The following is a 16111-nucleotide window of genomic DNA, read 5'->3' on the forward strand; positions in this document are numbered from 1 at the left end:
CGGGGAACCCAACTTTGCAGACCACGCCCCCTGGGTCCCTCTTCGGGACCTGAGTCACCAGCACGAGGCAGGCTAGCCAACGCAGAAGAGTGGTCCTTAATTAGCTGTTACCTGGAATAACCAAGGGTCCGGGGCTAGCGGGAGCTGGAGCCCAGTGAAACCCCCAGGTACCCTCGCCCAGCTGGCGCTCTCCAGGCACCAGACACCTCTCTACAGCAGGAAGCCCAGCGGTAACAGTGGGCACGTCCCAGGACTAGCGCCTTCTCTCCGTGTCCTCAGACCCTGGGCCAAGGTGTGTTGTGCATTCCTAAATTGGGTGTGTTGAGAATATTCTGGAAACCCAAAGCAGGGGACAGTCTGCCCAGGACGGGAGGCGGGACGGTCTGCTCAGCTTCCCAGTGAATGCCTGTTGGGCAGCCACACAGGAAAATGTCCCTGTTGAGCAGAAATTGAAAGGTTTGTTATTTTTGGTCATTAGGATGGAACCCAGGGCCACATGCATGCTAGGCAAGAACTCTATATGGACACACACGCCCAGCCCTCTGGGGGGGGGGGGGTGGAATACAATCAATAAAATTATGGTTTTAAATTTTTTTGAGGTAGGGTCTCACTCTAGTCCAGGCTGACCTGGAACCAGCCTGGGCCTTATGAGATGCTGTCTCTAAACAAACACCAAACAATAAATAGAGGAAGTGCTGGACATTTCAATTCTGGTAACCTCAGCTACTTCAGGAGGCAGAGACAGGATGGAGAAGTTTGAGGACACCTTCGGCTACAGAACAAGACAATCAATAATAGAAAAAATGAAGTAAAAGGGATCGGCCAGCTCAGACCTTGAGTGGCTTTGGGTAATGGTGCTGTGTTTCCCAATTCCAACTATGATACTAGAAAAGAAGATATGAGCCGGGTGTAGTGGGGCACGCCTTTAATCCCCGCCCTTGGAAGGCAGAGGTAGGAGGATCGCCGAGAGTTTGATGCTACCCTGAGACTACATAGTGAATTCCGGTCAGCCTGGGCTAGAGTGAAACCCTACCGCGAAAAGAAAAGAAAAAGGAAAGGAGACGTGCGGGCTATTGGTGGTCTGACCCAGATGGCGAGTGGGGGCGGGGCCGGCATGGAACTTCCCAAGCTGCCGTCAAGCGACCTGGACCTGTTTTGCGACAAGCGGCGGGGAACTGTTGCGGCTTGCTTTTCGGCGTGCGCGCGGACTGCGGCCCCCGCCGCCAGGTCTCCGGGTGCACGTCGCCCTGAATCCTGCGCGGGCGATCGCTCTTCGCTGGCCCTAGTATGGGGCTAGGCGCGGCCCTGGCCATCCCCGTGAGGTGACCTTGGTCCAGTTCTCTGTCTTGCCGAAGTTCAGTGCCCATCTGTGGGCCTGTCAAGAGACCCTCTTCGGAGCGTGCAGTGAAGGATACGGGCTGCGGGGCCGCGCAGTGGGGGGAGATGCCCCTCCACGTGAAGTGGCCATTCCCTGCTGTGCCACGGCTTACCTGGACCCTGGCCAGTAGTGTCGTCATGGGCCTGGTGGGCACCTACAGTTGCTTCTGGACCAGTGAGTGGTCAGAGGTCAAGGCAGGATCTTTTACCAGCCCCGGCCTGGCCAGAGTTGGGGCTTGGATTTGGGCATGGGGACAGCCTAGCCTGGCCACAGGCAAGTCTCGAGCTAGTGGAGAGGAGCTTGACACTGAAACCCTTCTTTCTCTCTCCAGAGTACATGAACCACCTCACCGTGCACAACAAGGAAGTGCTGTATGAGCTCATCGAGAACCGAGGCCCCAGCACGCCCCTCATCACAGTCTCCAACCACCAGTCCTGCATGGACGACCCTCACCTCTGGGGTACCAGGCCAGTGTGCTGGGCACAGGGAGGTGGGGAAAGGAGCCAGTACATCAAACAAGCAAAACAAATACACTTGCCACCAGGCTCCTTGCACAGTCCTGGCGTTCTGTCTTAGGGCTGGAAGATTTGTAGCCCCACCCCCTTGGGATCCCTTCAGGGAATGTGATTTTGAAAAGAAGGATGGCTCAGAGGTTAAAGGTGCTTGCTTACAAAGCCTGCTGGCCCGGGTTCAATTCCCCAGTGCCCATGTAAAGCCAAATACACAAAGTGGTGTGTGCATGAATCTGGAATTCATTTGTAGTGGCAAGAGGCTCTGGCACATTCCATATCCTCTCTCTCTACCCCCTGCAAATAAGTAAATATATAGAAGGAATGTGGAAGTAGCCATGTCACAGCAAGGCTTTCTTTCTCCTTTAGGGATCCTGAAACTCCGCCACATCTGGAACCTGAAGTTGATGCGTTGGTGAGGAGGAATGGGGCCTTCACTGTGGCCCATCTGTTTCTGCCCAGATTTCCCCTCCTTCTCTGCCCTAGAGGTGGCATCCAGCAGTCTAGAGAGGGCATGAGTGGGGCCCTGCAGGCCCCTCTATGGAGCTCCATTCTGCTGAGGGTGGGATAAGGAGCTGGAAGCCTGGCATGCAGGGCTGACCGGGTCCCTCCCTGCTCTAGGACTCCAGCAGCTGCAGATATCTGCTTCACCAAGGAGCTGCACTCCCACTTCTTCAGCTTAGGCAAATGTGTGCCGGTGTGCCGAGGTAAGCTGCTTCTGTGGGAAATACTTCTAGGGACTGTCCAGGCCTCCCTAGGAGCAGAGAAGCTGGCATCCAGTGCCTCTATCTTGAATTATCTGTCTTGAGTTCATGTGGGACAGGCAGCATGGGACCCAGGGCAGCTATCACAGAGTAGCAGAGACTAGGGAGAGGATTGGCTTTTTGAATTCTCTACAACTGCCCAAGGATTGCTCAAAGCTTTGATATGAGAATTCAAGGAAGCATTATATCCATGGTCCCTTGTCTCAGCGAGTGCGGTGTGGGGTCATCACTTTATGATGGCACTGATAGGTATGCATGGATGGATGGCCACAGGGTTTTGCTTCTGGGAGAATAAGCAAGCTTGTGGGGTAAGGGACTTCAGGTTGAGTAATCACTCAGTAACTCTCACCCCCAGGTGTGGAATCATCTTGATCCCATTCTCTAGACAGAGCTTAGAAGTAGTAAGCTGTCAGCCCAAGGTCATAGAATGACAGGTGGCAAAGTCAAGATTCAAATCCCAATTGCTCTTTCCTCTGGGAAAGCAGAATTTTTCCAAACAGAGAATGAAGGAAAAGGTGATCTAAATGTGGACAAATGTGCCAGTTTGCTTGAAAGAGAGAAGAGGAATGTAGAGAATGTCAGAAGGTTCTGTTTACTTCCATCTTCCTGAGATTGAGCAGGCCACAATGTCTAGCAGGCCCTTCTCTTAAGATGTGAGCCCTCTGTCCTTAACTCTTGGTTCCTCTTTCTGTTTCGAGGAAATTCACTTTGTATCCCCATGCTGACCTTGAATTCACAGTGATCCTCCTACCTCAGTATCCCAACTGCCATACCTTTCTTTCTTCTTTCATGTAGGGCTGGGGATGGAACACAGAGCAAGCTAGGCACACACTGGGATATGTCTCTAGTTCTGTTTCCATTCTTTTTGATCTATACCTTGATTTTATTGCAGTTAAAAACAGACTAAGCAGCTGGGCGAGGTGGTACATGCCTTTAATCCCAGCACTCGGGAGGCAGAGGTAGGAGGTCACCGTGAGTTTGAGGCCACCCTGAGACTACTTAGTGAATTCCAGGTCAGCCTGTACCTAAAAAAAAAAAAAAAAGAAGAAGAAGAAGAAGACTGAGCTGGATATATGGTTTAGCAGTTAAGTTGTTTGCCTGCAAAGCCAAAGGATCCCGGTTCTATTCTCCAGGACCCACATAAGCCAGATACACAAAGGAGCACATGTGTATGGAGTTCATTTGCAGTGGCTGGAGGCCCTGGCACACCCATTCTTTTCTTCTCCCTCCCTCCCTCCCTCTCTCTCTCTCTCTCTCAAAAAAAAAAAAAAATGATTAAAAACAAAAAAAGATTGAGCTAGGCATGGTGGTATATGCCTGTACTGCTAGCACTGAAATAAGCAGGAGAATCACTGGGAGTTCCAGGCCAGCTTGGTGGACATAGCAAGTTTCAGGTGGACTAAGGATGCATAGTGAGACCCTGTCTCAAAAAAAATAAATAAATAAAATGGGTGCCAGGTGTAGTGGCGCATGCCTTTAATCCTAGCACTGAGGAGGTAGAGGTAGGAAGATCACAGTGTGTTCAGGGTCATTCTGAGACTACATAGTGAATTCCAGGCCAGCCTGGGCCAGAGCCAAACCCTGCCAAAAATAGTGGGTAAGCTAGGTGTGGTGGCTCACACCTGCCATCCCAGCATTTGGAAGGCTGAGTGGTTCACACCTATGATTCCAGCATTTGATAAGCTAAGGTAGGTGAGCTGTTTGAGTTTAGAACCAGCCTGGCCTATATATTGAGTTCCAGATTAGTCTGGGCTAGAATGAGATCCTGCCTAAAAAAAAAAAAAAAAAAAAAAAAAGCCAAGGGGATAGAGAGATAGCTTTGCCATTAAGGTGCTTGCCTGTGAAGCCTAAGGAGTCAGGTTCAGTTCCCCAGTACCCATGTAAAGCAGATGCACAAGGTGGCACATGTGGCTGGAGTTCATTTGCAGTGGCTAGAGGCCCTGGTATGCCCATTCCCTCTATATATTTGCCTCTCTCTCTCAAATAAGTAAACATTAAAAAAAATAAAACCGAGAAAAATGAAGTTTTCATCTCAAGTGCACCAAAGATTTAATTACACATAACTGAAACAAAGGAAATATTTGAAAATTTTGCCTCTGTGTTCCAAAAAAATGTATTTTTCTATAAGTCTAACTCTTTGTAGAATGTTTATATAATATATAAGCCACACAAGTAGAAATAGCATTTGAAAAAGTGAAAAATTATGAATTATTGCTCCAATGGTCCTTTTTTTAGTTTGTTTGATTTTTCAAGGTAGGGTCTCACTCTAGCCCAGGCTGACCTGAAATTCAGTATGTAATCTCAGGCTGGCCTCAAACTCACAGTGACCCTCTTACTAGGATTAAAGGTGAGAGCCACCATGCCCAACCCAGTGGATCTTTTTACATCCCCCCCCCTTTTTTTTTTTTTTGAGGCAGGGTTTCACTCCACCCCCTGCTGACCTGGAATTCACTATGTCGTCTCAGGGTGGCCTTGAACTCTTGGCAGTCCTCCTACCTCTGCCTCCTGAGTGCTGGGATTAAAGGTGTATGCCACCACGCCCAGTTTACATTACTAATTTTAAGCTCATTGTACAAGTTGTACTAGTGGTTTTGCTAGAGTTGGAGCCAACACTTGTGAAAAATTACCTCCTAGGGTGGGGAATCTATGGCTCTTTCTATGCCTGAATGAGCTGCCCAGTAGGGTCCCTGTTTAAACTGGGGTGAGACTTCTGGATCCCTAACTAGCACCTTCCAAATAGTAGACATACAGAGAACAGGTGAAAAGGCCATTCTTAGCTCAGTGGCCCTAAATAGCTCAAGTGGGAGTGAGGCTGCCTCCAGTGATAGGGCTTCCTCACGTCACACTTCGTGAGATATTTAGCAGTTGCTTTAACTCTTCCCTTCTCCTTTCCTGGTTTCTTTCACCCTACAGTCCATGCTTTTTAGTCTGTGGCTTTTATTAACTCATACATAATTAGTCTTCTAGTCTGTTGAAGCAGTAAGTCAGACAGCACTTGCCAAGATAATGTCTGTCAAAGTGACTTGCCACCAAAATTCCAGCACCACACTCATTAGAAGGACGCTCTTGACAAAGGTGACTAATTTTGCTGTTTTCATCTACCTTATAGTATTTCAGTACAGCCAACATAACCTTTTTCTTATGCTTATTTTTCTTGGGAGTGGTGTTAAGACTTCATCCTTTTAAAAATTAATTTTATTTTATCCTTTTTAATCTGCATTTAAAAATTCATTTTATTTATTTATTTATTTTTGTTTTTTGAGGCAGGATTCACTCTTTCATTTTATTTGATTTATTTGAGAGAAAAAGAGGCAGAGAGAGAAAGAAAGAGAGAGGGAGAGAATGGGCACACCAGGGCATTCAGCCACTGTAAACAAACTCTACACGCATGCACTACCTTGTGCATCTGGCTTACGTGGGTCCTGGGGAATAGAACCTGGGTCCTTTGGCTTCCCAGGCAAATGCCTTAACTGCTAAGCCATCTCTTCAGCCCCCCTTTTTTGTTTTTCTTTTCTTTTTAAAATTTATTCATTTATTTATTTGAAGAGAAAGAGGCAGAGAGAGACAGAGAAAGAAAGAAAGAAAGAAAGAAAGAAAGAAAGAAAGAAAGAAAGAAAGAAAGAAAGAAAGAGAATGGGCACACGAGGGCCTCCAGCTGCTGCAAATGATTCCCAGACATGTGTGTCACCTTGTGCATCTGCCTTATGTGGGTCCTGGGTAATCAAACCTGGGTCCTTAGGCTTTGCATGCAATCACCCCAACTTCAGCCCTTGTTATTTTTTTTCAAATTTTTATTAAAAACTTCCATGATTATAAAAAATATCCCATTTTAATACCCTCCCTCCCCCACTTTTCCCTTTGAAACTCCATTCTCCATCATATCCCCTCCCCATCTCCATCAGTCTCTCTTTTAATTTTGATATCATAATCTTTTCCTCCTCTTATGATGGTCTTGTGTAGGTAGTGTCAGGCACTGTGAGGTCATGGATATCCAGGCCATTTTGTGTCTCAAGGGAGCATGTTATAAGGAGTCCTACCCTTCCTTTGGCTCTTACATTCTTTCCACCACCTCTTTCAAAATGAACCCTGAGCCTTGGAAGGTGTGATAGAGATATTGCAGTACTGAGCACTGCGATCACTTCTTTCCAGCACCATGATACCTTCTGAGTCGTCCCAAGGTCACTGCCATCTGAAAAGAGAAGGTTCTCTAACCAAAAGTGAGATTAGCATTAATATAAGGGTATGAACATTAAGAGAAGTGCTTACTGGGCAGTTTGATAAGCATAGTATATGCATTTAGCCAGAAAACAGCAGACTTTACACTCCTAGGGCTCATGACTACCCCTGTTTTAAGTTTGCAGTATCAGGGATGTATTCCCTCCTATGGAGCACAGCCCCTTATTTTTATCCTTTTCTTAATTTTTTTTTTTGTTTTTTTGTTTTGTTTTTCGAGGTAGGCTCTTGCTGTAGCTCATGCTGACCTGGAATTCACTACATAGTCTCAGGGTGGCCTCGAACTCATGGCAGTCCTCCTGCCTCTGGGATTAAAGGCATGTGCTACCACTCCTGGATATATATATATATTTTTTATTTTTATTTTTTTTGAGAGGGACAGTATGGGTGTGCCATGGTCTCCTGCTACTAGCAAATGAACTCCAAACACATTCTGTGCATCTGGCTTTACCTGGGTACTAGGGAATGAACCTGGACAGTCAGGGTTTGCAAGCAAGCACCTTTTACTGCTGAACTAGCAATCCAGCACCTCATCTTCCTTTTTTTAGCACCACCATGAAGTGTCACCACAAGATGAAAGATGGACTCCTTTTGAATGTTGTATTCATACAAAGTACACCAATTTTCCAGTTGCTCACCAGCAAAGATCAGGAGGAATTCCTTCCTTATCCTGGATCTTGGCCTTTACATTTCTTGTAGCATCCAATCTAGAGCATAATGGCCTTCCCCATAAGGGTTTTACAAAAATCTGCATCTTGGTAGTGGCCCCACTGCTGATGGCAGATCCGAAAGAAACTGTAGTTACTTTTTCATTATTATTAATTTTTTGGTTTTTTTGAGGCAGGTCTTGGTCTAACCCATATTGACCTGGAATTCACTATGTAGTCTCAGGCTGCCCTTGAATACACAGTGATACTCCTACTTCTGCCTCCTGAGTGTTGGGGTTAAAGCCATGCACTACCACGCCTGGCTGTTAGATTCTTTTGGTCACTTCTTGTGCAATGGTTCCTGAGCGCTGGAGGGTGTGATATAGACTCATTGTGTCTGTTCAGCATTTTGATGAATTTTGAGTCTCCCCAGTAGTGTACCACCATCTGGAAAGAGAAACTTCTTTAACCAAAAGTGAGGGTAGTATTAATATATGGGCAGATGGCTGGAGAGATGGTTCAGTGGTTAAGGTGCTTGCCTGCAAAACCTAAGGACCAGAGATTGATTCCCCAGTACCTTTGTAAAGCCATATTCACAAGGTGGTGCATGCATCTGGAGTTTGTTTTCAGCGGCTGGAGGACCTAGTGTGCCCATTCATTCATTTACTTTCTCTCTCTCTCTGCTTGCAGATAAAAAAATTAAATTATATAAGCATAGCCAGGCATGGTGGCACATGCCTTTAATCCCAGCACTTGGGAGGCAGAGGTAGGAGGATCTCTGAGGCCACCCTGAGACTATATAGTGAATTCCAAGATAGCCTGAGATAGAGAGAGATCCTACTTGAAAAAACAAACAAATATATATATATATATATATATATATATATATATATATATATGCATAAACATAAGTATTTAGAGGGCAGTTTGGTGGATGTGACATATCCATTTAGCCAGACAACAGCAGTGGTTTTCCCCCTAGGGTACAGAACCTCCCCAGCCATAGGCCTTTGATTTTCACATATTTTGGTTTCATAGATTTTCAGTACCAGGCATGAATTCCTTCCTGTGGAATGATCTCAAGTCAAATCAGAGAGCAGTTGGTTTCTCCCATAATAGACATGCTCATTTCACTAGATGCTACATTTGGCCTGGCTGGCCAGCTGTAAATTTGCAGAGTCCACTTCTGATTAACACTGTTGATGACTTTTCTCCTCCAACAGGCTGCATAGCACTTCCCAGCATCCTGACAGCTAGCCAACAGGGAGGGGGCTTTCAGTTCAGTTCCAGCTTTATTTCCCAGTGTCCTGTGATCCAAGTAGTAGGGTCTTATCATCTAGCTGTGGTGGGAAACCAAGCCCCTTACCAATAGCCTAAAATGTTTTGGGGGGAACTAGGGATCTCTCTAACCAACAAACTCACTGGAAAGTATCCCACCTAGCCCAGTACTGAAATTTTTCTAAACAATTGATGGCTTCTGGGTACAGCATTATCTACCCCACAGGGTACTTCTGCCTAAACTCTCCTTTTAAATACATATTACTGCCGTGTGTGGTGGCACACGCCTTTAATCCCTTAGGAGGCAGAGGTAGGAGGATCACTGTGAGTTCAAGGCCACCCTGAAACTACATAGTGAATTCCAGGTCAGCCTGGGCTAGAGTGAGACCCTACCTCAAAAAACCAAAATATTAATAATAAGTATATATTATTTAGCTCACAAAGAAGTAGGTTTTGGGCTGGTGAGATGGCCAAATGGTTAAGGCACTTGCCTGCAAAGCCTAAGGACCTGGGTTCAATTCCCCAGTGCCCACGTAAAGCTAGATGCACAAAGTGGTGGATGCATCTGGAGTACGTTTGCAGTGGCTAGAGGCCCTGACATGCCCATGTTCATTCTCTCTCTCTCTCCTTGCAAGTAAAATAATCAAATATTTTGAAAAAGAAGTAAGTTTCTATATGGCTTATTCATAAGCACTTTAATTTTGATTAATCCTCCTCATCCTTTACCCTGACCCCCATCTGTTTTTTGTTGTTGTTGTTTGTTTGTTTTGAGACAGGGTCTCATGTAATTTAGGCTGGCTTTGAACTCCTGATCCTCCTGCCTCCATCTCCTTCCCAAGTTCTGGAATTACAGGCATGTGCCACTGTGTCCAGTTTCCCAATTTCTCACTGTTTCTGCATGCTCAGTGCTCACTGAGTTGTTCTTCCTTACCCCAGAAGCCTTTCTCAGGGAAGGTCTAATCAGTGGCATCTAAGGAGGAAAGGCTGGGACACACCTGGAATGTGCAAAAGATGCACATGTGCGTGGATTGGTGATTTATCAGGGAGCCACTGACAACAGGGCAGGGAGTGGAGGAGCATAAGCAGGTGGAGAAATGGCAATTTTCCTACTTTGGCCTCACTTTTTTTTTTTCTTTTAGGTAGGGTCACATTCTAGCCCAGGCTGACCTGGAATTCACTCTGTAGTCTCAGGGTGGCCTTGAACTCATGGCAATCCTCCTACCTCTGCCTCTCGAGTACTGGGCTTAAAGGCATGTGCCACCACACCTGGCTCCTCGCAATTGTTTTGAGACAAGGTATCACTCTGTAACCCATGCTGGCCTTGAATTTGCAGCAATCCTCCTGCCTAAGCCTCCTGAGTGCTAGGATTACAGTTGTGAGCTACCATGTCCAGCCTGAGGAAGAGGATATTGTTGAATGAAGGAAGTGAAGGGCTCGAGTAGCTGGGGAGAAACATGCTCAGTAAACAGTCATTGGAGGATATCTATGAATGGTGTAGTGGGGGATGAACTGTGCTCTGTCCCTATGAGGAGAGAGCCAGGAGTGGGGTCCCCAGTGCATAAGCATCCAGAAGGGCCTGTTTCATGGAGAGTTTGGAAAGGTTGCTCCTTTCCCCCAGAAAATGGATTGAAGGGGATAGTACTTTCTCTGCAGGAGATGGTGTCTACCAGAAGGGAATGGACTTCATTTTGGAGAAGCTCAACCATGGGGACTGGGTGCATATCTTCCCAGAAGGTCAGTGGGACTCTTGGCCAAGGCTCCCTAGCTTGCATGGGCAGGCCCAGGCCCCAAGCCTGCCTTTCTGCTCTTTCACTAGGGAAAGTGAACATGAGTTCCGAGTTCCTGCGCTTCAAGTGGGGTGAGTGCTGCCGGCCACTGGCCACAGCCATCCTCATCACCCAAAGAGGGTCTCATGGGTCCTTGGTCCTCTTCCCCTCTGGGGAGCATGTGAGGGGCAGTGGGAATGGGGTAAGTGGTAAGATAAAGTCTCGTCAGTGAGCTATCTTTGGTTGGGGGACCACAGATATGTCACTGGCCAGAAGTGGCAGGGAAGCTTGGTCCAGCTTGTGCCAACACGTATGCCTCTTCCCCAAGTAGGAATTGGGCGTCTAATTGCGGAGTGTCATCTAAACCCTGTCATCCTGCCACTGTGGCATGTTGGTGAGCCTAGGGCTGGGAACAGAGGATGGCTTCCCTAAATGGTGATTGCTGGGTAGCAGAGAGAGGGTGCCTGAGGTGGAGGGCTCAGGGCTCACTCTGGTCTCAGGCTGCTCTGATCCCCATATTGCCTTGCTTTCTTCCTTCCCACTGTGCCATAGGAATGAATGATGTCCTTCCTAACAGTCCACCCTACTTTCCCCGCTTTGGACAGGTGAGTAGGTCCTACTGGCACGTGTCTCCTGCAACACACCATAGAAAACAGGTGCAGGACCCACTGAGCACAAATATGCAGTGGTGGGAGATGAGAGTGGAATGGACAGGAACTTTTAGTCAGCAAGGACTTTAGGATGAGAATGTGAAGTTAGGCCATTTACAGGATGGGTTCCAATGCTGGGATGGCCCTTGGATACTGCCGAGGCCGACTGATTACTGTAAAGAGCGAGAGTGGCTTAAGTCTGGCTCACAGGGAAAAACTTGGCTCCAGGTGGCTTGGGCTGGTACTGTGGGCAGTTCCCCACTCCTTGTTACTCTCATGGCTGGTGTCCCCACAGAAAATCACCGTGTTGATTGGGAAGCCCTTCAGCGCATCACCTGTGCTTGAGCGGCTCCGGGCGGAGAACAAATCAGCTGTGAGTTCCCTCTCAGGCTCTCCATAGCTGGTCCCTGCAATCCCACCCTCCTCAGCCTCCCAGAACACCTTGGTACCTGGAAGAGTGCAGGCCAGTTCTATTCTTGCTCTCAGATGGAGATGCGCAAAGCCCTGACAGACTTCATTCAGGAGGAGTTTCAGCGCCTGAAGACACAGGCAGAGCAGCTCCACAACCACCTCCAGCCTGGGAGATAGGTGCTGTGCTTCAGTCTGAGCCCTGAAAATGCTGGGTTCCCCAGTGGCTGTGGAAGAGGCGGTGTGAGACCCTGTTCCAGTCCTGTTGGCTCTATACTGCCTTTGGATTATTCCCTGCACAAAGCTGAGGCCAGGGAGTGGACTGATGCTTTTAGCGCAGAGAGATTGGCTCCTAACACCTGCTGGATGTCCCCATAACATCAGTGAGCACGCAGCTTCTCAGTGGCTCTTTGGCTGAAGGAAGATCCTCAGCTGTTCCTCCCACTTGGCTGAGCGGAGGGAGGCAAAAGGGCAGGCCCGGTCTTTCTTCCCACCTTCCCAGTGGCTAGCATTGGGAGGGAGCAAGCCAGCAGGTGAGCAACTAGTTGAGTGGGGAGTAGTTGGCCTGGTCAGAGCTGTGGCAAGAGACCTTCATGAAGGCTTCTTGATACAGCTGCCATGTGCCCACCTTTGCCCATCCAGGAGCTGCTCCTGACCTCCTCAGGGATGGCTGTCAGCCAAATCTTTCTTCTTCCCAAGCTTCCCCCACTGCAGGGCTTGTCCTGTCCTTGGGCGGCCTGCAGGTCTTGGCCAAAACTCAGTCCCAACTGAACAGAACCTGCCGGGTGGCACGGGGAGCACTGCTAACACCTGGCCAGGCCAGGGCTCACCCACTTCCTTCTTTCTACCTGGGCAGCCCCCATGTCCTGGGGTCTGAGTTTTCATGTTTTTTAAATAATAAAACAGCTGTGTTGTGCCACTGGCCTTCTGGCCTCTGTGTAGTGATGAGAACAGGAAGTGACTTGCTAGAAAAGAAACCAGGACCCTGAAAGCCTGCATATATCTAGATCACTTAAACACATAGATGTTGAGCTCTTACTGTGAACTGTTCACTTAACGTTTCAGTTATCATCTGTAATCCCCATAGCAATCTTGTAGAAGGGGACATTGATCACGTAAAGGTGACAAAGCAAGGCTAATCACCTAGGGAGATGGCTTAGTGTGGACCAGAATTCAGATCCCTAGCACCCACATAAATCCCTGGTGGGGGTGATGGTCCATCTGTAATCCTAACACTTGTGAGGCAGGGGAGAAAGGGTTCCTCAGGCAAGCTGACCAGCTACACTAACCAAATTGGTGAGGGAGCTCTGAGTTCAAGTGAGAGACCTCACCTCAGTAAAAATAAAGTTGAGAGTGATTGAGGAAGACCTGACATCAACCTCTAGCCTCCACATACACATGCATACATGTATGCCCACATATGTACAAACAAATGCCGTAAAAAGCTGTCAGACATGGTAGCACACCTGTAATGCCAGTGCTAAGGAGGCTGGGGCAGGACGATTGCTGTGAGTTTGAGGCCAGTCTGGTATAAGTAGTTCCAAACCACCCTGGGCTACAGAGTGAGACCCTCTTTCAAAATTAAGGGGCTGGCGGGGCGTGGTGGTACATGCCTTTAAGTCCAAGGTCTACCTGAGACTACAAAGTGAATTCCAGGTCAGCCTGGGCTAGAGCCAAGACCCTGCCTTGAAAACAACAACAATAAAAACAAAAATAAAGGGCTGAGGTAGAGAGATAGATCAACCATTAAGTCTCTTGCCTGCAAAGCCTGAGAAACCAGGTTCAATTCCCCAGTACTCCCATAAAGCCAGATGCACAAGGTGGCACATGTGCCTGGAGTTCATTTGCAGCAGAAATAAAAAAATAAATGGCCAGGCATGGTGGCACACACCTTTAATCCCAGCACTCAGGAGGCAGAGGTAGGAGAATCGCCATGAGTTCGAGGCTACCCTGAGACTACATAGTGAATTCCAGGTCAGCCTGGGCTAAAGAGAAACCCTACTGCTAAAAACAGAAGGGGTCGCTGCAGTGGGTATCGTGGTGCACTTCTTTAATCCCAGCAACTCAGGAAGTAGAGGTAGAAGGATCTCTGTGAGTTCAAGGCCAGCCTGGGACTACAGGAGTTCCAGGTCAGCCTGAGCTAGAGAGTGAGACCCTAACTTGAAAAAAAAATATTTTAAGTAATAAAAAAGAAGGTGGGCATGGTGGTGCATGCCTTTAATCCCAGCACTCCACTGGGGAGGCAGAGATAGGAAGATTGCTGTAAATTGGAGATCCTACCTTGAAAAATCACAAAAGAAAGGTGTTTTGTAGGGCCTTTCTTTCTTTCTTTCTTTTTTTTTTTTTTTGGTTGAGCATTTTCTAGGTAGGGTCTCATTTTAGTCCAGACTGACCTGGAACTTATTCTGTAGCTCCAGGCTGGCGTGGAACTCAGGCAATCCTACAACAGCCCCAGAGTGTTGGGATTAAAGGCATGGACAAGCACACACAGCTCAAAAAAGCAAAGGTTTGAGGAAGCCTGGCTTGGTGGTGCAAGCCTTTAAACACAGGACTCAGGAGGCTGAGTTAGGAGGATGTTCATGAGTTAACATGCCAGCCTGGGGTACAGAGTGAGTTCCAGGTTGAGTGAGAGCCTGCCTAAAAAAAAAAAAAAAGAGAAAAGAAAAGAAAGAGAGAGAGAAAAGAAAAAAAAAACATGTTGCGTGAGGGAGAGAGGGTACGGTCTCTTGCAGAGGAGAATAGAAATACAACCCAGTATGCAATTTAGGTCCAATTGTAACACTCCCTTTTCATGTATCTATGTTGTGTCCATTTGAGCAAGTTTCTTCATCTGTGGTAGGAAGAAAAAGATAAGGAATAGTGACATAAATGTAAAAAAAAAAGGTGCCAACCTCAGGGCCAGCAGTCACTTGCACTCAATAAATTTCAGCTATTCTTACCAGTTACATTGTTCCATAGGTGTGATGACCTCCACAAATGTAGACCCACAGCAGATGTCCCTCCCTCTGTGTCAGTTTACCTAAGAAAGCAGATCCACCAAAGACACTCATAGAAAACACTCTTTAAGAAATATATTTATTGGGCTGGAGAGATGGTTTAGCGGTTAAGTGCTTGCCTGTGAAGTCTAAGGATCTGGGTTGGAGGCTTGATTTCCCAGGACCCATGTTAGCCAGATGCACAAGGGGGCACATGCGTGTGGAGTTCGTTGGCAGTGGCTGGAGGCCCTGGCGCGCCCATTCTCTATGCCTCTTTCTCTGTTGCTGTCAAATAAATAAAATAAATCTTTAAAAAATATTTATTATTTTTAGCCGTGTGTGGTGGCACACACCTTTAATCTCAGCACTCGGGAGGCAGAGGTAGAAGGATCACCAAGAGTTCGAGGCCATCCTGGGACTACGTAGTGAATTCCAGGTCAACCTGAGCTAGAGTGAGACCCTACCTTGAAATACCAAAAAAAAAAAAAAAAAAAAAAAAAAAAAAAAAATTAAATTTCCTTATTTGAGAGAGACAAAGAGAGGGAGAGAGAGTGGACACACCAGCCTCTGCAAACGAACTCCAGACGCATGAGCCACCTGCATCTGGCTTACCTGGGGCCTGGGGAATCGAATTTAGGTCCCTTGGCTTTGCAGAGAAATGTCTTAATCGCTAAGCCATCTCTCCAGCCCCAGGGAAAATGCTTTTTAAAAATTGTTTGACATTGGGCTGGGCATGTTGCTAGGGGTCCGGGGATGCAGCGCTTGCCTAGCATAAGCATGGAGGTGCACCCCGGTAAGCCTAGCACCTCGGGGGGCTCAAGCAGGAGGACTACAGCTATTTCGAGGCCAGCCTGGACTACAGAGCAAGAACCTACCTCAGAACAAACTAGGCTCAGAAAAACATAAAGTTCTTTCAACTTGTTTGAGGCTGTGCCTTCCATCTTGTGACTCTAGTTGTCATTGTCTTTCCTCTAAGGTAAATCTCAGCAAAGGATCATCCTATGTCACGTCTCCACTAACTGACACTGGGGTCGCTTTTGCCAGTTGCCAGCTGTTGCTAAGTCCAAGGAACAGTTTTCTATCCTTTTAGTGGCAGGCAACTAACGTTGACATTGTTAGACATGATGTCCTTGAAACCATGCTTCCCCACGGGTTTTTCTCCCCTCTTCTAGGATCCTCCTTCCTGGACCCTGCTCCTCCCTGCCCACTGTAAGTGTTGGCATTCTTCCCGACAGTACCCGGGGCCCTCTTCTCCCACTATCAGATCGCGTTTTCTCGTCTGAAAAGGGCAAATGAACGTGGGTGAGGCTCGGTAAAAGAGCCCGCCCAGTGCAACCGTTGAAGCCTGTAGAACTGGACCCAGCCTCTTTTCTTACAAAGAGCGTGCGCGCCTGGAGATGCGCACAACCAATCAGTGAGAAGGCGTGGTCATGAGTGCTATGCTCTTGGCCCAATCACGGGCCAAGACACTGCGCCCAGGCCAAAGGTGGGGCGGGGCTATGA

General features: G+C 47.6%; 1 protein-coding gene and 1 pseudogene across 10 annotated transcripts; one reads left to right on the forward strand and one right to left on the reverse strand.

The window, feature by feature from the left end:
- The first annotated feature begins 64 nt into the window (after nucleotides 1-64).
- On the forward strand, nucleotides 65-12557 carry Tafazzin (tafazzin, phospholipid-lysophospholipid transacylase). 10 transcript variants are annotated; one of them, XM_045140888.1, is made up of 10 exons: nucleotides 65-292; nucleotides 1710-1845; nucleotides 2257-2302; nucleotides 2509-2594; nucleotides 10463-10543; nucleotides 10626-10667; nucleotides 10904-10969; nucleotides 11128-11180; nucleotides 11521-11598; nucleotides 11712-12557. In XM_045140888.1, the coding sequence occupies exons 2-10, from the start codon at nucleotides 1752-1754 to the stop codon at nucleotides 11811-11813; spliced, it is 648 nt and encodes a 215-aa protein (XP_044996823.1). In that variant the 5' UTR covers nucleotides 65-292; nucleotides 1710-1751; the 3' UTR covers nucleotides 11814-12557. The 10 variants fall into 10 exon arrangements, with proteins under 10 accessions (XP_044996823.1, XP_044996820.1, XP_044996825.1 ...); XM_045140885.1 differs by having other exon boundaries at nucleotides 70-292; nucleotides 1710-1838; XM_045140890.1 differs by lacking the exon at nucleotides 65-292 and adding an exon at nucleotides 1190-1524.
- LOC101615418 lies at nucleotides 5607-7638 on the reverse strand (annotated as a pseudogene).
- Nucleotides 12558-16111: the final 3554 nt, after the last annotated feature.

Source organism: Jaculus jaculus, chromosome X, assembly GCF_020740685.1.
Source record: "Jaculus jaculus isolate mJacJac1 chromosome X, mJacJac1.mat.Y.cur, whole genome shotgun sequence".
In the NCBI taxonomy this organism is placed as follows: domain Eukaryota; kingdom Metazoa; phylum Chordata; class Mammalia; order Rodentia; family Dipodidae; genus Jaculus; species Jaculus jaculus.

Bases quoted from the DNA above. Each gene is read 5' to 3' on its own strand.
- Tafazzin (XM_004672110.2), top strand. From the start codon at position 1,444: ATGCCCCTCCACGTGAAGTGGCCATTCCCTGCTGTGCCACGGCTTACC. The intron at 2,595-10,462 runs GTAAGCTGCTTC...CTTTCTCTGCAG, and splicing joins ATGTGTGCCGGTGTGCCGAG to GAGATGGTGTCTACCAGAAG. The intron at 10,970-11,127 runs GTGAGCCTAGGG...ACTGTGCCATAG, and splicing joins CCTGCCACTGTGGCATGTTG to GAATGAATGATGTCCTTCCT.